The 23893-nt window shown below is 39.3% G+C and overlaps 1 protein-coding gene across 3 annotated transcripts; it reads left to right on the plus strand.

The window, feature by feature from the left end:
* The first annotated feature begins 18750 nt into the window (after window positions 1-18750).
* ARL4A (ADP ribosylation factor like GTPase 4A) lies at window positions 18751-22416 on the plus strand. Of its 3 annotated transcripts, none has more exons than XM_012531531.3 (2): window positions 18751-18938; window positions 20090-22416. In XM_012531531.3, the coding sequence occupies exon 2, from the start codon at window positions 20176-20178 to the stop codon at window positions 20776-20778; it is 603 nt and encodes a 200-aa protein (XP_012386985.1). In that variant the 5' UTR covers window positions 18751-18938; window positions 20090-20175; the 3' UTR covers window positions 20779-22416. The 3 variants fall into 3 exon arrangements, with proteins under 3 accessions (XP_012386985.1, XP_033276305.1, XP_004265588.1); XM_033420414.2 differs by lacking the exon at window positions 18751-18938 and adding an exon at window positions 19007-19443; XM_004265540.3 differs by lacking the exon at window positions 18751-18938 and adding an exon at window positions 19489-19639.
* Window positions 22417-23893: the final 1477 nt, after the last annotated feature.

Genomic DNA, 23893 nt, shown 5'->3' on the forward strand with positions numbered 1-23893 from the left:
AGAGAAATTCGGGGAAAAGTGGTGTCAACAGTCTCAAAGCTGCTGAGTGATCAAGGAAGATAAAACCCAAGAACTAATTGTTAAATTCAGCTCTAACAGTCTTTGCTTACTTCTGGGAGCAGTACAGAGGGGTCTCGGGAGCTGAAGAGGGACTGCAAGGTGAGATAATAGAGCTAGTCCAGGAAACTTCTGAAAGAAGTTTGGCTGTAAGGGCAATGAAAAGCTTGGTACCAACGGGAAGACAGACTTCTGGTTGAAGAAAGATGTTTTTGAGGATGTGAGAGCCTTGAGCATGTTTACGTGCCAAGGGGGAATAGCCAGTATAGAGTTTGTGAACACATGAGATAGTGAAATAAGTGATCGTGGGGACCCATGAAAAAGCAGGAGAAGATGGAATCCAGAGCATAGGCAAGATTAGCCTTGGGTAGGAGGGTCTCCAGTTCCAACAGTAGAGAAAAAGAGAATGGTGGCCAGAGTATGAGGTACAGTGATCTGCCCTGGGCAGGATGAGATGGACATTCAAGGCAAATAGATAAAGTTTAAAATAACCACCGTAGAGAGAGGGGTGTTTTGAGAAAAGAAACACTTAAACAGGAGGGGAGTGATGTTGAAAGCCCATTTGTTTTATAACCACGAAATTTGTGAAAGTGCTACATTTTATGGGTTGAGTAATTACATATTCCCAGAAGCATGCCAGTCATATGAGGAAGGCAGAGTCATATTGACTCTTCTGCCATATTTTCAGCTTCCCTTATTTCTCTCTTTTTATAATTACATACCAAAAAAATGTTTTTATAAAATTTCATGTACTGGCATTGAAATTTTACGATGCTGAAAATAATACATAAGTAAACATGTATACAAAAGAATTCTGCATTAGGGGAAAGCACAGTTGGGAAGGAATAACTAATTAGAATCCATTTTTTCCATCCTCTCCACCTATCGTAGAAATTACGTTTTCAGTGCAGAGGAAGGCATGGTCCACAAATCAGCTAAGTAATCTGAAAAGCAGTGTTTTTTCATATCCCGTTGAATATTTTAGGCTGTTTAGGGCATTCGGCGCTTTTAGCTGATGTTCCCCTCCCACCTTTTGAGAGCCCATCTCCTACAAAGAAGCTGGAGGCCGGTACTCCCATCGTTCGTTGCAGTTAGCTGGGGGCAGGCACAGGACCTAAACAACCATATCAGACTTGAAGTGGGAGCTGGTGGCATCAGTGCTGTGGTATCCACTTGAGTGAGAGCATTGGTGGGTGCATTCAGTTTACAGAGGTGCCTGTGGCCAAGGTTCTAGCAGTGTTGTCCAGGGCTCGCCCTCAGCAGTGTGGGCAGTGTGGGCAGTGTGGTCTGCGGTAGCCTCACCCGGCAACTGCTGCAGTGGTATCTTTGCTGGTGCTGTTAGCAAATGGTGGGAGGCAAGTATGGTTCTTGGCTGTGCAGCCTCTAAGCCAGGCTCTCAGGCCCTCCTGCAGATTCAGAGAGCTACCTAACATCTTTATACATTGCGTTTCTGCTTAACTAATTAAAAATGATTTCATTTGTTGGTAGCTAAGAACGCTGACTGCTGTACACAGACTAAGGTGTTGGAGTTCAGGGTTTCTTGAAAAACAAAAAATGATCTTCCCATGTTGTCACCTCTAATTCCGGCCTCAGTGAAGGCTGAAATTCCAGAAGATTAGTGAGTGATGCAGAAAGTTCCATGATCTCAGAAGAGTCCCCAAAGTTGCTTTAGTGGATAATTTTGGATATCTCAAAAATCTAAGAAAGAGCCAACAGTTTGTGGCTTCCATGTGTGAAGTGATTTGTTGTCAGAGCTCCTCAGGATGGAAAAAGAGAAGTCTGGCTTCCTGATCTTTTTTAAGTCACTTTAAGTTATAGGCAAAGAAGATGCAGAGGGGAAAACAAAGCAAACTTAAATTTCAGTGTCGTATGTATTTGATTAAATATTTTATAGTGTGTTTAGGACTAAAATCATGAAGTAATATGTGGGGAGATATAAGAATGGTTAAAGAGCATATTGTATCTCGTTTGCATTTTTTTTAATATATACGTATCATCACACATTTTTAATTCCCTAGGGCCTAGTACAGTGCTGGCAAGAAGGCAGTCTTTAAATATTGTACATATGTACCGCTATTCTCTGTCTTTGCATAAATTCATGTTTAATTTCCAAGACATAAATATCAGTCTGCAAAAGGAATCCATATACATAACATTGTTTGTGTTTATGCCAAAGTTTTCCCAGTCACATGAGTGTTCGGCTTGGTAAGGAGTCCACATGTTCAGCCTGGGTTAGAATGTATACAAACAAAGCTGCCCAAAAAATGCGATTTGTGTCTCCATCCACTGGCACGATGGATTGCCAAATACCTTTGCTAAATCTTTGTTTTGTCCTCTTCTTTGAAGTTGTAGCAGGGCTATTTTTATACTTTATGTGGAATGGACTATCTGTGAGATGAAAACACATAGTGGACACAATCCTGAACTGAACCCCTCAAAGGCATTCTGTTGTTTCGTGAATTCTTATATATGTAACTGGAGATAGCTAGTACACGCTAATTATTTGCTTGTCAGCCAATTACTCTTCAGATGACCAGATATTTTGATATAAAACTCAAGGAGATCTATTAAAGCCTGATGGTATTTTCCCTTTTTAGTAAAACAACTATAATGAATTCAGTCAAAATGTTAGGTCTTCTGAACATGAATAATAGCCTACACGCATATCCTGAAGAACTGGACTATTGTAAATAATTGGTTTTTTTACTCTTATAAATGTGCTAGATTTAAATACCCTTGTATATGGGCAAGTGTACAAGTCTTTTCTGAAGAAACATGATTTATTTGCACTGATTAGTTTTTAAGAGATTGCTGTTGTCTCCCCTTTTTTCCCACAGTTGTACAACCATCATCAAAATGAATTTTAGGACACTTTCATCACCCTAAAAAGAAATCCTATGCCCATTAGTAGTCAGTTACCATTTTCCCCCAACCTTCCCCCTTCCTAGCTCTAGGCAGCCACCAATACACTTCATGTTCCTATAGGTTTGCCTACACTGGACATTTCAATATATACGGAATCATACATCATTTGGTCCTTTGTGACTCACTTCTTTCACTTGGCATCATGTTTTCAAGGTTCATCCATGTTACCTCAATAGCATACATCAGTATTCATTTATTCTTACTGCCTAATAATATTCCTTTGTATGGATACACCACATTTTGTTTATCCATTCATCAGTTGATGGACATTTGGCTTGTTTCCGCTTTTTAACTATCACGGGTAATGCTGCTGTGAACATTAATATACGAGCTTTTGTGTGAACATATGTTTCCATTTCTCTTGGGTTGATACCTAGGAATAGAATTGCTGGCTTACATAATAATTCTGTGTTTAACCTTTTGAGGAACTGCCAGACAGTTTGCCAAAAGCAGCTGCACCATTTTGTATTCCCATCAGCACTTGTATATCATTTTTAATATCAAAATACGTTTATATTCTGGGAATTTATTAAAACTTTTAACTTTTATATTCAATAATATAATACTCCTTAATATTTGAGTAAATTTTAAACAAATGGAATTTTTAAATTGTTCAGAAATTATTTCAGATTCAAAATATTAAAAGGAAATTGATTTTTATTTTTTTATTTATTTTATTTATTTATTTATTTTTGCGGTACGCGGGCCTCTCACTGCTGTGGCCTCTCCCGTTGCGGAGCACAGGCTCCGGACGCGCAGGCTCAGTGGCCATGGCTCACGGGCCCAGCTGTTCTGTGGCACGTGGGATCCTCCCGGACCGGGGCACGAACCCGTGTCCCCTACATTGGCAGGGGGACTCTCAACCACTGCACCACCAGGGAAACCCAGGAAATTGAGTTTTAGAAGCCAGATTTTAATATCCATTTCTTCAAAGAAGAGAAAATATATTTTTTGCTTTATTACATATATTTTGTAAGTTTACAAGATGTATATGAACTTCACAAGATCCAATTACAGTCTACCTTTCATTCCTGCTTTACAAGCTAATCCAATGCCCACCTCTAACCTCCAACTAAATAAATGGAAAGTTCAAGTAGAAAATATTAACCATGTCCATTATTGATAATTTCCTTTTTTGAATAGAATATACACAATTCTTAATATTTTCCAGATATGTTTACCATTTACATATGTTTACCATTTACAAACAACACTAAGAAATAATTTTAGTTTTACTCCCAGATAAATTGGTCTCTTGATACTGATAGTTTAGCATCAGTTGTTAAGGTCAGATTTTAACACACACACACACACACACACAAACACACACACATATCTATAGTCATCCCAAGGTATTTCACTGAATGAAGTGCCCAAAAAACACCCCAAGGAGGAAATGAGGTACAAAGACTCTAAGGCACACTTAATTTGCTCATTTTTTTCATTCTACAAATATTTTCTAAATGCCTGTCAGTTGCCAGGTATGGGACTAGTTGTAGAATTTATGAGAACTAAGGTTGCATTTGAGTCTTCCTTTGATCCTGTTCCGTCTACAGAGGGTGCCCTTCCCACTTCTATCTCAGATCTTCCCTGTAAGCTTGTTGTACTTTCATAGCACAGCCTTCAGGGCCTAGGGTGACCTAGATTCCCTTCTAGTGAAAGGAAGACCCTCACTCATATCAGTACTTAACAGTACTGATTAAATGTAGCTGGATAGTAGCACATTCCCCCTCAGCCTTCTTCCAAGCCCTCTTTTGGTTCTGTACACAGAGATCACAATATTCATACATACTGACCTGGATTGTATAACAGAGACTCAGTCTCCCCTGCCAGGGCAAACACACCTTTTCTTCTGACCCCCATCTCTTTTGGTAACATCTCTTCCTGACAACTGAAGAATTATATAAAGTAATATAATTTTTAAAATTGCTACGCATGTAAAAACACAGGCTTGCCTCCAAACTTCCGTCCTCCCCTTTTGTCTAATAATCACACCTACCCTGCACGTGTGCCAGAAACGGTGGGAATTTATCCTGCACTGACTTCTGTCCTTAACTTCGATGATTTCCAGCTATTTCTCATTCCAGAAGTTTTTAAAGACCTTACCCCCTAGGTAATCTGATTCAGTAGGTCTGGGTGGGAAAACTATAAAATCTTTTGACTGTAATTAAAGTTGTATTTCTAAGAGGCCATGCATGATCATGAAGTGTGCTAATAAAAGAAATACTTCAATGAAAAATAAGAAAGTTGGAAGCTAAAAAGCTTTAGTCATATAGAAAAGTGCGTTTTCCTGCACCTTTTTTTAAATGACAATAAGAGTATGGGTATAAAATAGATACAAAATCAAGCAAATCCAGATTTGACTGCATATAGACTTGCTTGGTATTGCACCCACCCACCCTGCCAGGACTCCTTTTAGCCCTGGCATTCTTATATACAACTAAGCACTTAAAAAAACTGTTGACATAGGAAACACAAAGCTACACAGAGCAGCTGTTGCCCAAGAAAACAGGCTTTATTTTAATGCCTGCTGCTGGTTTGCAATCGTTATTTTCCTGCTACTTTCTGCTTCATGATAGCGTTATAATCAACAGTAGCTTGCAGCTTTGTGAGTAAATCAAAACGTGTAGCCTGCTTAAACAATCATGATATATCTAACTGTAATCTAAAAATTCCAACTAACAGAAATCTCTGCAATAAACAGACAGGCATACCTCACCAGGTGATTTTGAAAACTTTTGAAAACCAATGGGCTGGACTGCTCTATACATGTACACCTATGTCACCACCTCTTCAAACCTGCGTACTTATTTCAGGCTCATTTTCTTCTCTACCACACCAGTTTCACCTTCTGTGCTTCCTAATTTTTTTGTGCCCCCTAATTTTTTTGTGTGTGCTTTCTACTTTCTGTTAACTGTTCCAACATTTTTCTAGTTATCCTAGCTAAATACGTAAGAGCCATATGACACCTACTTTATCTCATTTATCTAATCAATTTCTAGGACCTGTCAATTTTCTCTCCAGATTACTTAGCTCCTGTTTCCCCCTCAATCCATTTTTTCTGTCATTGATCTCTAATCAGGAGTCTTACCAAGGCTCCCAACTAGTGTTCCTCTCTGTATTCTTACCCATTTTTTGACCAGAGTAATCTTCCTAAAGCACAGATCTGAGCTTGGCAGTCTTTAAATGAAAAACATCTTTGATGACTATTTATTCTGTGACTGATATGACCTGCTTGGGGAACAAGTAAAGTCACAAATCTTATTTTTCAAAATACAGCCACCTCAGGATCAAATATTAGGTTAGCAGGAATACCCACACCTTTCCCTTGGGTCCTGTCCTCTTTCCCTGAATGACCCCATAACCATGGGAACTTAAAGAGGCAATCCTACCTCTAAATACTTTGTAATGATAGAGTCCAGGATAATATGGCCAATCTTCTAGCGCCTCTGATTTTCAGTCACTGCCATTTTGGTCTTCAGGCTTGCTGTTCCAAACAGGACCTACTATGCTAATGTGATTATCGACCAAGATCTCCACAGAGGTTGCAATAGTTACGACATGAAAGAATGCACCTGTATCTGGAGTAAGTCCAGCATGTTACAAAGAAAGGATGTGGGGTGCTTTTGGATTCACCTACAGTGTGCACCAGAACAAGGCTTTCCTTCTATCTACATCTTAGTATTGAATCTGGGTCACAGTGCAGACCCATCCCCCCACTTTTCTTACAGAAGTTCCCACTTCTGGCCCATTCCTGCCCTAGACCTTGGTTGAGCCCATCTCAATCTAAATGGAAAGATGCAATAAGTTACATGTACTTTATTTCTTTTCCATCCAGGATGTTCCTTGGCTCTAGACAAAGTTTTGTCTTTCCCCAAATGACAGTTCCATCTAGAGTGGCAGTACTATTTACTATGTATAAAAAAGGGTCCTATTCTGTCTTGTTCCCCAGTCAGTCTTTACCTAATTGCCTTACATTTATTTAATGAAAAGGGGCATTTAAAGTGCTTCTTTCCAACCAAAGATGTACCTCAAGGAGATTTACACTCACCCCCAGTCAGAAAGCCATCCTGCAAGTTTTAAATGGCAGCTGTGTCTGGATTAAAAAAATAATCAACCTAATAAGGTAGCTTGCTATGGTAAATTCTGTACCAGCAATGTGCTAGATATTGGGGTCACAGAGTCTAGCAGGAGAATAACACGTGAAAACAAAGAATTTCAAAGTGATCAGTACTTAAGTAGTGGTAGGTACATGAACTAGAAATGGCACAAGGGAAAAGAGTGACTTATTCTATTTGGGAAAGTTAGAGAAGCCTCATCAAGGTCCAGGTTTTGGAACTTTATACTGAGCAATAAACAGATCTCCAAGGGGACAAGAGTCAGTGCAGGGGTGTAAATGGGACATACGGGCATCATATAAAAAGTGCAGAGTCATGAAATAGCATGACACTGTGAAATAAAATTCATATTTTATGGCAAGACAAGAAAAATTTAAACATAAGAACTCTCTGCCCTGTGGCCCCCTCTCTTCCCTCTGCTGTGCCTTGTGTATCTGCATTATGCATCAACCCAACCTCCCCGTCGGCAGAAATACCTGCTCAACCATAAAGAGCAACATTCTCCCGGCGCCAACCAGACAACTCCTTAAAAGATAACATTCCTTTTTAATCTTACAAGGGGCCATGATGACCCGTGACCCACTACTTGCTAGATTGTATAAACTGTCAATAATATGTCATTCAATGTACAGCCAGCCGTCTGTCTCAAAAACTTTGTGCTTTGACCTCAAACAGGTGGAACAGTTCTCAAAGCTTTCTGAGAGGCTGTTCCTGCGTTATAACCCTTAATTTGGCTCAAATAAAATTTTCCATTTCTTTCTTAGGTCAACTAATTAATTTTTTCATCGACAATATGCTACAGCATACTTGGAGAAGTAGTGCCATGTAGATGGAGCACAGGAACAAGGGTCGGGGAGTGGCAATGAGAGAAGTGTGGCAGGTGAGGTTAGAAAGCAAGCCAAAAACACTAATCAAAGGTCTACAAATTGGAGTATTCTGACTTCAGGGATACATGGGAGTGTTTTAGGGGCATGCAAATCTATAGTGCAAACGTGGTGCGTTTTGCTGAAGTATTAATTTCACTTTCTCATGAGAGGAGGGGGATTTATAGGGATTCTTTTGTCTTTACACCAAAATTTAATCTGTTTATTCCTTTAATAATAACTAGACTTGTTTTATTAACGCTTAATTGAATAATTTTCTTTCTGCCTCTACTGAAGCTACTCTCTGGGAGGTCAGCAGTGACTTCTTACATGGTAAGGAAGTTTTGGCTAGTAACCACTGCTTCCAAAAGTTAGTTCAGCCCCAATCCACTATTATTCTTTTGCAGCATCTTAAACTTTTTTAAATTCTTTTTTTAAAAAAAGCATTAAATGCATACATTAAAAAAGCATAAAAGTACACAAAATCATAAGTGTGCAGCTTAATAACCTATAAGAGATTAAACACATCTATGTAACCAATACTCTGGTCAAGAAATAGAATACTGTCACCTACTTTTAAGGAGTCTTTGCTCTGGGCCAGACACTCTACTAAGTACAGAACGTAGATTTTGGAGTTAACTGGGATGGGAGGTAACATTCAGGACTCATCAATGGCTGAAGTCCAAGTTCCTTACTAAGATATACAAGACACTCCAATATAAGGGTCGATTTTCTTTCTGAATTTGCCTCATGTCACACAACCCTATGTTTTTACTAGTTCATAAATTACTTGCTGTTTCCTTGGAACACATCCCGATTCTCTCCTTCTGTGCCTTTGCTTATGCTGTTTCCTTTTTCTTCCTGGAACGAGCTCCCTCTCTGGGCTCCTGTTCGCCTGCCTTCCGCCAGCACACTCAAAGCTTTCTTTCTGTGTCCAGCTTCAACATCACCTTTTCCATGATGTGTGCCTGCTCTTCCTGATTGAAAATAAACCCATGTGATCAGACATTTCCACAGCATTACATGTACCCCTGCCCTTATATCTTCCTATGCTGGAGTATTGTTATCTTAACTTTACTAGGCTAAGTTTGTTGAAGACAGGTTGATTTAGGAGTCATTTTATATTCACTTACTATTAAAATACCCTCTTAAAAAATAACCATGGTGGGCTTCCCTGGTTGCGCAGTGGTTAAGAATCCGCCTGTCAATGCAGGGGACACGGGTTGGAGCCCTGGTCCGGGAAGATCTCACATGCCGTGGAGCAACTAAGTCCGAGCGCCACAACTACTGAGCCTGCACTCTAGAGCCCGCGAGTCACAACTACTGAAGCCTGTGAGCCTAGAGCCTGTGCTCCGCATCAAGAGAAGCCACTGCAATGAGAAGCCTGCACACTGCAACAAAGAGTACCCCCCGCTCGCCGCAACTAGAGAAAGCCCTCACGCAGCAACAAAGACCCAACTCAGCCAAAAATAAATAAATAAATGAATAAATAAATTTATAAAAAAAAAATAACCATGGTATTTTGTACACATCATTTAATCAACCATCACTTATATTTTTAAAGGATCACTTTCTATGCCCAGAAACTTGAACATTGTTTTACTTAAAGTAAAAAAACTGATGTCATACATGTGATAGCATTGAAGTATTCAATAATCATCTCAGATGTGATCAAAGATTTCCTTAATGTGAACTAAAACATAAAATAAAATAAGGATTAGAAATTTAAAATCAGGGGCTTCCCTGGTGGCGCCGTGGTTGAGAGTCCGCCTGCCGATGCAGGGGACACGGGTTCGTGCCCCGGTCTGGGAAGATCCCACATGCCGCAGAGCGGCTGGGCCCGTGAGCCATGGCCGCTGAGCCTGCGCGTCTGGAGCCTGTGCTCCGCAACGGGAGAGGCCACCACAACAGTGAGAGGCCCGCGTACCGCAAAAAAAAAAAAAAAAAAAAAAAAAAGAAATTTAAAATCAAATAAGGTGTATAGGACTCTTTGTATTAATGGTTTACTTGTTAGACTTTAATTAGGACTTCTGCATCAAAATAGAAAGCTCATTTAAGTTCTGTAATGTTCTCCATAGGCAACCAAAATATATTATTTATAGCGATAGAGTGAGCAATATGTTGATATTCAAACACGTGGCATACTTTGTCATCTTTCTCTTAAATAATCTTTTCTTATCATTCATCAAGAACAAAGTTTCCAGTAAAGCATGCTTTTTTTTTTATCAGTACATGAGAACTCATTGAATGGAAGCAAAGATTCTACCTGACTTCTCATTTTAAAATAAACCAGAGTCCAAGCTGCCCTTAAATGTTAAATGTAAAGGTGGTTTATTATATTGTTTACCATCATAAATTAGTTACTCCTTCTTCAGGATTAGTAAACTGAATTATTTATCCTTTGTCTTTCTTCCAGATCATCACCTGCCACACCTGGTCAACTCCTGCAACACCATTACACACACACACACACACACACACACACACACACACACACTCACACACGCACACACTCATTAGGGCAAAAAGCAAGTTGTAGTTTTCTAAGTATCTATTCCAGTACTAGCTCGCTGCTCTATCAAACGTTTGTGGAATATGTTTTTAAGTACGTGCATAAACAAACAAATAAAATAGGTTTAAGAGAAATGTGACAAAACTTTTTCTTCCCATTATTTTCACTAGTTTATAGACTATAGTCTTTCTAAATTGTCCTAATATAATTATTTAGTAGGTAACTTTTTGTAATGAGAACTAGTCTATTGTTTGTTTTATATTTATCCATAAAGCTCATTTAAAGATACTTTAAATTGTTAGAAATTCTTTAATAATGTGGGAGTATTTGAGGCAATATTTTACCATGTACCATCTCATTAGATATTAAAATGTTTTACCTTAATTAAAACATCTCAAAATGTTATGATATCAATTCTATTTTGAGTAAAAACAAAATTTTCCACACTAAGTTTACAGATGTTCATTTTAGATTAGAGAATTTGAAATGAGTTATCCAATCCCTTCATTCTGTGTTCGACAAAAAGAGGGAGCATTTGCAATTATATATGATAGTTCTAACCAGTCATTTCAAGAGTGATTGTTACATATTTTATACCAGGCTCATACGAACCCTTGATGTTAATAGTACCAGGATATATTTAATTGAAAAGGGGGAATTTCTGCTTCTCCCTGACTCATGAAGATAATGGTTTTCATTTCTTATCCAAAGGGAACAGTGTGGTCATGTTAACCATGTACACTCTGATAACTGTCCCCCTGCCCTGCACCCACAACAGGATGACCACCACTAATAAAGAAGCATGGGGCTTCCCTGGTGGCGCAGTGGTTGAGAGTCCGCCTGCTGATTCAGGGGACACGGGTTCGTGCCCCTGTCCGGGAAGATCCCACATGCCGCGGAGAGGCTGGGCCTGTGAGCCATGGCCGCTGAGCCTGCACGTCTGGAGCCTGTGCTCCGCAACGGGAGAGGCCACAACAGTGAGAGGCCCGCGTACCGCAAAAAAAAAACACAAAAAAAAACAAAGAAGCAAATATTGGGTGAAAACAAACAAAAAATATGGAAATGCTTAAAAAAGAAAAACCTGGCTGAAACTTGAACTAAAATATTCAAAACATGAATGATTTGAAGATAGAGGAAAATACTTACTCTCAAATTATAATTAGTTTCTGCCTCAAAAGGTGTAAAGATCTGAACACTCCTTGGGGTCCTTCTGCTCTTGGGAATGAGAAAACTGCCTGAATAGGTTCCTTAGTTATAAAAACACAACAAGTACCTGATGATTAGTCTTAAAAATACTGAGATGACTGTTAATGCAGATATTTTATACTGAGAAGCTAAGCATTCTATTTTATTAACAATGGTACATTCAAAGTTGTTTATCTAGGATCTGTTGGCTATTTAAGAATAAATAGGTACAAGTCATTTGTTCTGTTTTTCTCTGTATGGAATTGTGCCTTGAAATTATTATTTGTTTTTGTGGAGATCTGTGGGTTTCTGTTTGGGCAGTTCTTAGGATATTAGATATTCATTTGATAAATTCACTGAGTTCCTACTATGTGGCAGACACTGCAGTAGACACTGAGGATACAGTGGTATGTAAGACTGACATTATCCTTGCCTCCTAGAACTTACAGTGGAAAAGAAGAAGGACAGTTAATGAGGGCACACAGTAAACAAATACAAATTTTGCCACATAGAGACAAGTGCTAGGCAGAAGAGATAAAGCAGAATAAGGAAAAGAGAGTGATGGTGGAGAAGGGTGGGCAGGGTAGATACTTCAGATAAAGTATTTAGGGGAGGCCTTTCTTGGGAGATGATATTTGAGCCTGGGGGGAAAGCTTCCTCCCAGAAGTAGAGAAACTATATGAGAAGACCAGGGAAACAATAGACATGAAATAGAGGGACAGCAGTGGGGTGATGAGAAGCGTGGTGGATATACGTGTCTGCAGGGCTTGCTGGTGGATTAGATGTAATGAGGATGGCTCCTGGGTTCTTGCTCTCATCAAGTAGGTAAACTGGGTTGCCACTGGGTACAATGAGAAATGTTGAGTCTGCGGAGCAGGTTTAGAGGTTGTTTGACATGCTTATATTCATCTCAGTTGTGGAGTTCAGGGAAGAGGTCCAGGTCGGAGACAAATTTGAGAGCATAGAGGCTGTTTAAAGCCTTGGTACTGGATCAAATTACCTAAGAAGAAAGACTGAAGGACTGAGCCTTGGAGCACTCCAACGAGAGGGCGTGAAACCTGTGACAGAGAGGTTTAAGATGTTCAGGACACATGGCAGAAATCTAAAAAGGACTGAACAGAACTAGACTGTTGAAATCAAATATAACACAGAGTGTTACTTAAAACTGAGAAGAATCAGGACTCATATATTCTGATGTGATGGCCTTATTGGGGTCTTGTTGGACTGGACATTCTTACTGTCATTCATCCCAGAAGAGGCAGGTTCAAGGTCAGGAAGTAGAGCCATAGAAAGTAGGCCTTGTATGTGGCATGGCATGACATCCTTCTACCCCTGAGCCTCTTTGCAGTTGGGCCTGAAATAGGTGTCCAGAGGCCCATGGAGGTCCTCTTGGAGGAAGGGGCAGTCTGTCCTGGTGGAGTTAGACCTTGAAGCTGACCATAAAATGTTAATGAGGAGGGTTTTGGACCTGTGGCCAGGTGAATTCTTATCTAGGCATTCATTCCAAGTGAATTTTGGGTTGTACTTCCCTTCGGACATCTTTTTTTTTTTTAAAGTCTTATCAAAATTATACCCTGGGTTTATGCTACAGTGGATCAAAGTGAATTAACCTAAATGTGGACTCCCTTGAATGTAATTGAAAGGAGAACAGACTCTGGTGCCAGACATAGGAAACAAATCCCAGTGCCTCTGCCTATTAACTGAAAAATCAGTTAGGAGGTGAATTAACCCGTTTAGGAGACACATCATGAGAACCAGATGTAAGCAGTGGAAGTGGGAATGTAAAGAAAGAAATGAATTAAAGAGACATTGGTGGCTAATCACAAGTGAGGCATAGGAGAATTTTTACAACAGGTCTGAGATTTTTACTTGGGGTTCTTTTTTTTTTTTTTTCCTGGAGGAGATAGAGCTTCTATTTATTTATTTACTTATTTAAATTTATTTATTTTTTATACAGCAGGTTCTTATTAGTTATATATTTTATACATATTAGTGTATATATGTCAATCCTAATCTCCCAATTCACTACTTGGGGTTATTAAATAAATTACCATAAACCAAAAATAAAGGACTAAAAGAGGTGGGCCATGTTTCAATAGGAATGATAATGAAGTGTTAATTAAGTTTTGAACATGCTGGGTATTTGGCAGAGTTCAAGAGGCAATTGAAAATTGAGTCTAGCTCAAAAAAACTTTGACTATACGATTATGAAGCATGAATAAATTACCATGAGTATGAATGGTACTGATACACTTCAGAAACATAAAATGCATCTGTTTTTCTGCTATTATTTGGGGCACAGGAAAATGTCTTTTTTCCTAGGCATATCTTTTTATTTCCAGCTTTATTGGGTTATAATTGACATATGATATTGTGTAAGTTTAAGGTGTACAACATGATGATTTGATATATGTTTATATTGTGAAATGATTAGTACAATAAGATTAGTTACAACATCCATCATTCAGTTACCATTTGTGTGTGTGTTGAGAATAATCAAGATCCAGTCTCTTAGCAACTTTCAATGCAGTATTGTTAACTATAGTCACCATGCTGTACCTGAGATCCTCAGAACTTGTCTTAAAATTGGAATTTGTATCCTTTGACCAACAGCTCCCCATTTCACCTCCCTGCCCCCCAGCACTTGGCAACGACCATTCTACTCTGTTTCTGTGAATTCAGCTTTCTAAGATTTACATATAGTTGATACCATACAGTATTTTCTTTCTCTAACTTATTTCGCTTAGCATAATGACCTCCTGGTTTATCCATGCTGTTGCAAATGGCAGAATTTCCTTATTTTTTAAGGCTGAATAATATTCCATTGTGTGTGTGTCTGTGTGTGTATGTATAATTCTTCATTGTATTAATATGGTATATCACATTTATTGATTTGCTTATGTTGAACCATTCTTGCATCCCAGGAATAACTCCCATTTGATCATGTTATATGATTTTTAAAATATGCTGTTGAATTTGGTTTCCTAGTATTTTATTGAGAATCTTTGATCTATATTCATGAGGGATATTGGCCTGTAGTTTTCTTTTCTTGTAGTGTCCTTTTGTGGCTTTGGTATCAGGGTAATGATGGCCTCATGAAATGAGTTTGGGAGTATGCCTTCCCTCTTCAATTTTTGGAAGAGTTTGGGAAGGATTGGTGTTAATTCTTCTTTAAATGTTTGGTAGAATTCACCAGTGAAACCATCTGGTCCTGGGCTTTTCTTTGTTGGGAGTTCTTTGATTCAGTCTTCTTACACATTATTGGTCTATCCTGATTTTCTGTTTCTTCATGGTTCAGTCTTGGTAGGTCGTATGTTTCTAGGAATCTATCCATTTCTTTTAGGTTGTACAGTTTGTTGGCGTATAATTATTCATAGTATTTTCTTGCGATCCTTTGTATTTCTGTGGTATACATTGCAGGGTCCCTTCTTTCACTTATAATTTTATTTATTTGAATCCTCTTTTTTCTTGGTTAGTCTAGCTAAAGTTTTGCCAATTTATCTTTTTAAAAACACCAACCCTAAGTTTTGTTGATCTTTCTATTAATTTTCTATTCTCTATTTCACTTACTTCAGCTCTAATCTTTATCATTTCCTTTGTCTGATAACTTTGGGCTTGGTTTATCCTTCTTTTTCCAGTTCTTTGAAATGTAATGTAATCTTTTTTCTTAATGTAGGCATTTATAGCTATAAATGACCTCTTAGAACTGCTTTTGCTGCATCTCGTAAGTTTTGTTTTGTTGTGTTTCCATTTTCATTTGTTTCAAGATTTTTTCTGATTTCCCTGTTGATTTCTTCTTCGATCCATTGGTTGTTCAGGACTGTGTTGTTTAATTTCCACGTATTTGTGAATTTTCCAATGTTTCTTCTGTTACTGCTTTCTAGTTTCTTACCATTGTGGTCAGAAAAGATACTTGATACGAATTGAATCTTCTTGACCTTGTCGAGACTTGTTTCGTGGCTTAGCATATGATCTACCCTGGGTAATGTTCCATGTGGGTCTGAGAAGAATGTGTATTCTGCTGCTGTTGAAATGTGTTGTATATATGTCTGTTAGAGTCATCGGGTCTATAGTGTTGTTTAAATGCTGTTTCCTCATTGATTTTCTGTCTGGAAGACCTATCCATTAAAGTGCCCCTAGCACATTATTTTTTTCCCATGAGAAATTATCATCTCCTCTTTTTGGATGGGTTTGAACATATCATAAACTTAATGTCTCCATGCTCTGCATAGTGTTACTTCTACCTGCGATTCTGTTCCCCTACCCCTTGTCTAATATTGAGTTCTTTGAATATTCAGTTTAAAATTATGATTTTTCTGTTAAGCTATTCTGTCAGATAAAGTTTGTGCAAGCATAGGACTTGATAATAACTTCTATTTACTACTCATAAGTCCTGCTGGATATCATAGCAATTATGTGCTTGTGTTCCTAGCACCTCCACTGAACTAATTCCTTCTGCCAGAAAGCATGCCTTCTGTTTACCCAGACTTTCAAATTTGGGAAACTCTAATAAATATGTATTGAAACAAATAAAGTGAGAAATTCTAGAAGCAGCAGCAATATATAAAAATAAGGAGTGGCAAAGGTCAGGAAGGACATTAGTTGCAGTATGTGGATGCTTAACTTAAGTATATGGTAGAAAATCAGATTATGGAGGAGAAAAAGAATGCCTCAGGCATCAGATTTGATCTGGGTCCTGGTATTCATAAAGGAGAAACAAGGTAAATTACTCAGTTTTGTTATTTGAAAGGAGAAAGCTTACTTTTCCTTTCTAATAATAAAATTTCTTTAAGATTAATATTTCTTCAAAATGTCTAATCATTAATTAACCAGGATACTTGTTGAAAATGCAGATCACTCACTAGCCCTTCTGATGATTCTGATTTGGCAGGTCTGTAATAGGGACCAGGAATTTGTATTTTACAAGCACTACGAGGTGATTCTCATTTTTAGCCAAGTTTGGAAAACCATAACTAAAGGCAGAGCTCCTAGTGTCTCCATAATTTTTTCATGGTGCCTCAAGCCAAAAGAAATACCCCAAAGTTCTGTTTATTAAGTAGATAGATCCAGACAACTTAATAGTTGTAGTTGTTAACAGAGTCCAACAGATGGCACTGTGTTCCCCTCAAAAAGTTAAAATATCCCATGCCCTATGATTTCCCTGAGGTACCCCAGAGCACCTCAGCACACAGTTTATGAGCTGTAGCCTAAAGGGAGCATTTTCCTGGCATAGCATCTAAATAAAATATTTGAATGGGCCTTCTATAGAAAGACTGTGAGACAAAGTAGACAATGTATTCCATGAATTTCATCACTTTTTCTATCATTTGCTGCCTTTTCATATGGTTGTTACTGCTCATAAAGCAAGTATCATTCTCCCATAAAGAGCCTGAGAGCAAATATTTTAGGTTTTTCAAGGCCCCAGATGGTCTCTATTGCAGTCTTATCTTGTCTTTTCTGTTGCAGCCCTTTAAACATGTAAAAACCATTCTTATCTCTTGAATTTGACCCACAGGCTGTAGTTAACCAAGCAGGTTCTAGTTATAAGCCTAGTATAAAACATTAAAGTACAATTTGGTATAGGTGATTCTGCAAGGCTGTAAGCTCTTAATATTTTCCTATCTCATCCTTTTTTGTTCAGGGAAGTGTGTGCAGTAATGCATCCCTGCAACTAATATGGGAATATGCAACTAATATGGCCTGCTTGATTTCAAAGCTACTATAAAAAGAAAGCTGTCATTGAATCTTGCTCTTATTTCTTTTTTTAATGAGAATTCGCAAGTTTTTCTCCAGCTTAATAAAGAATATCTTTAAATTTCCAAGGAGACTAGCCCTTTATCACTCGCTTGCTAATTATTGTAAATGGCTAACGAGATTCCACAATTATAACTAATAAGGCAAGCCTTAGCTTATACTAGATAAATAACTTGATAGAATATGCCGTTTGAGAATTCTAGCTTTATTTCCAAAATTAGTGTTGCTATTTTGAAAACATGCATTGTGCTTATTAGTCTTTAGGTTTTACGTCAGTTATTTTTTAAAGTCTAGTGTGACAAGTACTGTTCCTATGCTAGTCTTAATGGAGATAAATATAGCAATAATGGTCTTGAGAAAAATCAGGAAATTTCTTGAGGAAATTTCAGTCCATATCTAAAAAGTGAAAATTTTTGAAAAGTGCACCATAAAAATTCTTCCAATATCTTTGTCTCCACCCAAAAGATGTTTGTTCATTAACTATTTCCCAGAACTTTAAGTCAGTACTCCTCCTTATTTGTTGTCATAAGTACTCTTAAATTATCAATGATCCTATTTTGTAATTACATTTATTCTTGTGGGAATTTGGTTACTTCCATTTTCTCTCATGAGACTCCAATATTCCACGAGCGCCAGTCTATCCCCGGCACATAGAATCGTGCCTACTGCCTATTAAGTGTTCAGTAAATATTTGCACATCTATGGGTCAAGCACACAGTTGCAATAAGAGTCAGAATTATCCAATGGAAAGCATTATGCATTTAGTAACTAGCAGATTTAAGTTCCAGGACCACCACTAATTTTCCTTGGATTATTAGAAACAAACAGTGGATTTCCTCATCTGTAAAACCCGGCATATTTCTACCTGTCGCCACCTCACGGAGATGTTGGTAGCATCACGTGGCAGAGAGCATTTATTTGCTCGGCAAAAGGAGTGTGTGTTACAGACACCAAGCTGGCCCAGGACTGTCTGGGCAGCTACTGAGGCACGTCCAAATCACCCCGTTATATAAGGGGCCCGCCTGTCTGGTGTCCTCTGAAATCCCTGACCCGACGGCATCGGCCACCGCCCTGAGGACGCCATACAGTGCCCTGAGGATAGGCGGTGCAGGGTGGGACCCGGGTGTCGTCCGCCCGAAGCTCGCGGCCGGCTGCAGAAAGCGTCTGAGACAGCAGCGGCTCTCGGGGATGAGACCGGAAGCCCCTCCTGACTGGCCCGCAGCCAGTCAGCGCTAGGCCTGTTCGAACGTGACCTTGTTTTGGCGTTGCTAGGAGACCCGGCTCCCGCACGCCCCCGACTGGCCGGCTAGCGCGGAAGGGGGCGGGGCCGTGGCAGGCGCCGGTAGCGGTCGGCCGAGCACCGTTAGGGCAGCCCCGAGCCCGGCGCTCGGCCAGAGCCTTGGAAGAGGTGTCTCGTCCCCTGCCACCGCCCAGGCCTCGCTGGCGCCCTCCCGCTGGTATCAACGCGTTCCCGAGCGGCAGTGAGCCACGTTTGGGTCCGGACCAGGGAAGGACGTTAGTCAGGTGAGCCGCAGCGGGGCGGGCAGCTGGTGTGGCCACGCCCTGCCCGGGGAGACGAGCCGGCCGGGTGCGGAGCGGCGAGGTGAGGGGATCGTGCTGCGAGGACAGCGGGCCTGCCCCGGCGGCTGCCGCAGGTCGGATCATTCACTCCTATGGGCCGGCGCAGCCGCAGGGAGCACCCTCCAGCCAGCGGACAAAGGGTTAAGGCGCCGGCGGTGACCGCGGGCCCCGGATGTGAGAACCTCTGCATGGCATCCGTGGGCCGCGCTGCAGGTGCGCCCGGGCGGGAGGAGCGAGCCGGCTGGCGGGGACCAGACCGACCGGCCGAGGCTCCCCTTCCCCTGCAGGGGTCGCTCGGCTCCCTCCGCAGGCGCCCTCTTTTCTAACTTGAGGGCAACAGGTGGTGCCTGTGGACCGAGGGAGAGCCCGGCTCCGCCGTGCTGGGAGCGGCAGTTACACTCACCAATTAGGGCGCGGGGGCGCGTGTGGCATGGACGCGCTGACGCAGGTGACCAATGGGATTTGGGCTCAGGGGTGGGCCGTGTGGAGTGGGCGTGGTCGTAGTCTGGACCCACAGTTTCTAGTGAGGCAACCGCCGGAGCTGCGTGGAGAGCTAAGCTGAGCGGCGGTGGGGTGCTTCTCTGCCCCCGCGTAGAAAAGCCTGCCAATGCTTTCTCATTTGGATCCAGGCTCCAGTTCGGGAGGTGAGAGCATTGTATTTTGGGGTGGGGCGGTTGGCGCGCGGAGGCTGATAGTGACCTTGGGTATGCTGTTAAGAGTGTACAATTAGATCCTGAAGATCAGATTATGTGTTACAAATTTTCTGCCAAAAAAGGCACTTCTGTGGTTACTGCGACTTGGACGAGTTGCTGGTGACTAGGTTGTCTCCGGTATGAGGTCTTAAAGGTCTGGGGACCCAGGGGTGTAGAGAAAAATACATATTACTACAATTTCAGTGAATGTTAAAGAATTTCAACGGCAATGATTATTCTGTCGTTTACCTTGGATCGCGTATGTTTCTTATCTCACTTGGTTTGTTTACTGAAGCAAGTTTTATTTATCAAGTTCCTCGTGTTGCTTAGTTTAGCAGGAAGAGAGAAAAGCAGTTGTAGCACATTATTTCACAAGAATAACTTACTCATTTTCCCCTTCAGTCTGGTAGCTGGATCCCCTAGGAAGAGAAGTTCTCACGCAGTAAGAAGAAAGCCTTTCAATTTGGAACACTTCCTTGCAGCTGGAAATGGGGAATGGACTGTCAGACCAGACTTCTATCCTGTCCAGCCTGCCTTCATTTCAGTCCTTCCACATTGTCATTCTGGGTTTGGACTCTGCTGGAAAGACAACTGTGTTATACAGGCTGCAGTTCAATGAATTTGTAAATACCGTACCTACCAAAGGATTTAACACGGAAAAAATTAAGGTAACCTTGGGAAATTCTAAAACAGTCACTTTTCACTTCTGGGATGTAGGTGGTCAGGAGAAATTAAGGCCACTGTGGAAGTCATATACCAGATGCACAGATGGCATTGTGTTTGTTGTGGACTCTGTTGATGTTGAAAGGATGGAAGAAGCCAAAACTGAACTTCATAAAATAACTAGGATATCAGAAAATCAAGGAGTCCCTGTGCTAATAGTTGCTAACAAACAAGACCTGAGGAACTCATTGTCTCTCTCAGAAATTGAGAAATTGTTAGCAATGGGTGAACTGAGCTCATCAACTCCCTGGCATTTGCAGCCCACCTGTGCAATCATAGGCGATGGACTGAAGGAAGGACTTGAGAAACTACATGATATGATAATTAAAAGAAGAAAAATGTTGAGGCAGCAGAAAAAGAAAAGATGAATGGTGATAACCTTTTAGATCTGTGTGGAGTAGGTTTTCTGTGGTCTGATTTTGACAAATGGAAGAGTGTCTACATCCTGGTTTGCCTGCCTGCCCTCCTGGATGCTGTTAAAGCTTTGTTTTGTTGAACAATCAGATGTCCAACTCTGTTGCCTTGTGGAAGATGAGTAAATGCAGTGCTTCTTAAAATGGCCTCTTCTGCCTACCCCACAAATCTTTTGGTACTACCATTTTGGGAAGCCAAGCAAAGATAGAAAATTGACCAGAAAACAGCTGTGGAAATTTGACCTGAAGTTAGTGAAATAAAACTTTGAAGAGTGTCTGCCTAGTGTTTTGTGCTTACATCTTTTGGGGGGAAGCCTTTGCAAAGAAATTGCATGCAAGGCTTTGTATGTTATGCTAATGAATGGAAACGTTAAGGTAGATTAATATATACAGTCATACTGGTCACGTTGGTCCAACCAGTAAGGGACAAGGAGGCAGTGCTTGGCTTTTTAAGTTTGGCTGAATGAATTTTGACATTTTCTGGAATCAAATACTGTAATGCTGTATCTTAATTCTAGACGATGTTTAAGTTGGTCTAACTTAAAATTTAAAAAGAGGTATTTGGGGCATATTCAAGTGCATGGATTAGTTTTTCTGACAAAGCATGTTTTGGTGTATAGTCTTTTACTTTCTAGAAATAGCTATGCATCTTTTTACACGGTCAGGTTTAAAACACCTTTTTGGGGATTTAGGGCTGTTTTAGAAATAGTTTGTTGTCAGAGTCACTTTCAGTTAAAGAACCTAAAATAATTTACTTAACTCTTTTACATAGTAAATTTGGGCATGTAGACTAATCGTAAATGCATATGCTTTGACAAATGTATGGATTTATGAAGAAAGCAATTGATGAATTCAGTCAAGAGGGTGTAACTACAATACATGGTCTCTAAAGTATTCCAGTTGTAAAATATTTGTTTTATTATATTTGCTGGCTGAACACAGATGTGGTTTTTCATATATTTTTGTAGTGTTTTGAGAGAAGCAGAAGCTTTATAACCAACACCTAATGCACTGTGCAGTGAAAATGTAAGAGAGGTCCTTATGTGCTCTGAGCTTTAATTTTTTGTTTACAAACTGAACAGTGTTATGCAGGCAGTCTAGTCCTGATTATAAGGTAGGAAGAAATGATACAGTACTACAGATAAGAATTACAATTATAGAAAATGAAGGGGAAAGTAGCAAAGCTATGTTTTGTGAAAATTCACTGGTACTGTTTACTTTGGAATCCAAAAAAACCCTCTAAATTAAAAGGAGGAAAAACCTTTACCTAATTCTCATCTACAGGTAAAGACTTGCTTCCTGTGATCATATATAGCAAATCAACATGATTTCTATGTGTTAAAGCCAACACCTGTTTGTTTTGAAGATAACCAAAAGAAATGCACTTTGCTACCAGGGTTTGGTTTTGGGTTTTTTTGGTTTTTTTAAATGGAGTTTTTGGAAACTTGGTTCATGTTCACACAAAATGAAGTAGCTTCCTGTGGAGCCTTCACATGTTCAATGTACCTGCACTAGTGACAGTCATTTAGAATGTTTATATTCATGGAAATGTGGATAATAACTACCAATAAACTACTTGAGGCACTAGGAGAACAGTGTTTGGCTTTGAGTTTTAATGTATGTACTTCCACTTCTGATGAAGCTACTAATTAGTAGTTGAAAAACAACTTTTGAAAGCTGGGTTACACAGTCCTATAGTCGTGTGACATAGGCACCAAAGGTTGTTTTCTGGGAGAACCTTTATTTTTTTAACCCTTCACTGTATGAAATCATATACAAACATGAGTAGATCCATGATGGATTAATAAAGCTTGCTGAAAGAAAAGTCTGTGAATCAATTTAGATTTTCAGCCTTCCTGTACTTTTTATGTACTCCTGTGTAAAATAGTAATGTTTTAACTATCTCTTGAGAATTTATGTGTTACCCTTATTTTGTAGCCTAAGAATTTGATAAGCAAATCCACATTAAGTGTTTCATATTTAGTGAACAACAAAAAGAAAAGAGAAAATGGCATGGACACTATACTAGCTTTTATTTATAAAACACATTTTCAACTAGAAAACTCATCATAAAATTTTCCAGTTTGCTAAGTTCAGGTTCTCCACCACCTATTCTAGCTGTTAATACCATAAGATAGGATATAAGGAGTCTTGAAATAAACCCTAAAGAGTTTAGACAATGCTTTTACATCTAGTTTTTTTTATTATTATTAAGGTACACCTTTTCTAAAGTGTATTTCTAAAATTTTTTTTTATATTTGAAGTTATTTGGTTTAATGCCAAATATCAATCAAGAACAGCAACTCTAAATCCAAATTAGTATCAACAAAGTAAAAATTTTTTTTAGTTAAAAAAAATGCTTTGATACTTAAAAGAGCCTTAAATTTTACATGCCACAGTTGTTCTAAAATAGATTATAAACATTTAGAAAAAAATAGTTGTACACTTTAAGTAGCCAAAAAAGATAGGTTCACTAAGAATCATGGAAAAATAAATAAATCATTAGAAGCCAAAAAGTGGAGTTATTAGTATAAATATATGTATGTAGACAGAGAATGACTAATTTGTAGAAGGATGATGCTTTCTGAACAGAAGGAAGGGGCAGACTTAGAATGCTTTTGTTTGTACAAGGCATTTGACACTTAAAGAATGTTTCATTAATTATTCATGTTGACCTGGAAAGAGATCTTTGGTACAGTGTTGCAAGGTTCTATTTAATACAGTTTCCTCAGTGATGTAAACAAAATGGTTTCTTCAGCTATAACAGTGACACAAAAGAATGTTTCTTTAAACTTTTGATGATGTAACACTCAATAGTTAGCTAATAGAACTTGGAATGTTGAGTATACCATCATTTGAGGTTGGAATTTTACATTTAAGGTTTAAATTTAGCAGAACATTCTGTGATAGTGGTGATGCTTGTGCAACATTGTGAATGTACTAAATGCCACTGAATTATACATCTAAAAACAACTAAAAAGTAATTTTTATGTGTATTTTACCACAATAAAAAAATTTAGGATATTAAATATACTTCAAATAATCAGCTGAGTGAGAGCAATGTGATTCA

Source organism: Orcinus orca, chromosome 9 (genome assembly GCF_937001465.1).
Source record: "Orcinus orca chromosome 9, mOrcOrc1.1, whole genome shotgun sequence".
NCBI classification, from domain to species: Eukaryota; Metazoa; Chordata; class Mammalia; order Artiodactyla; family Delphinidae; genus Orcinus; species Orcinus orca.

Coding starts and splice junctions, on each gene's coding strand:
- ARL4A (XM_012531531.3), top strand. CDS start 20,176: ATGGGGAATGGACTGTCAGACCAGACTTCTATCCTGTCCAGCCTGCCT.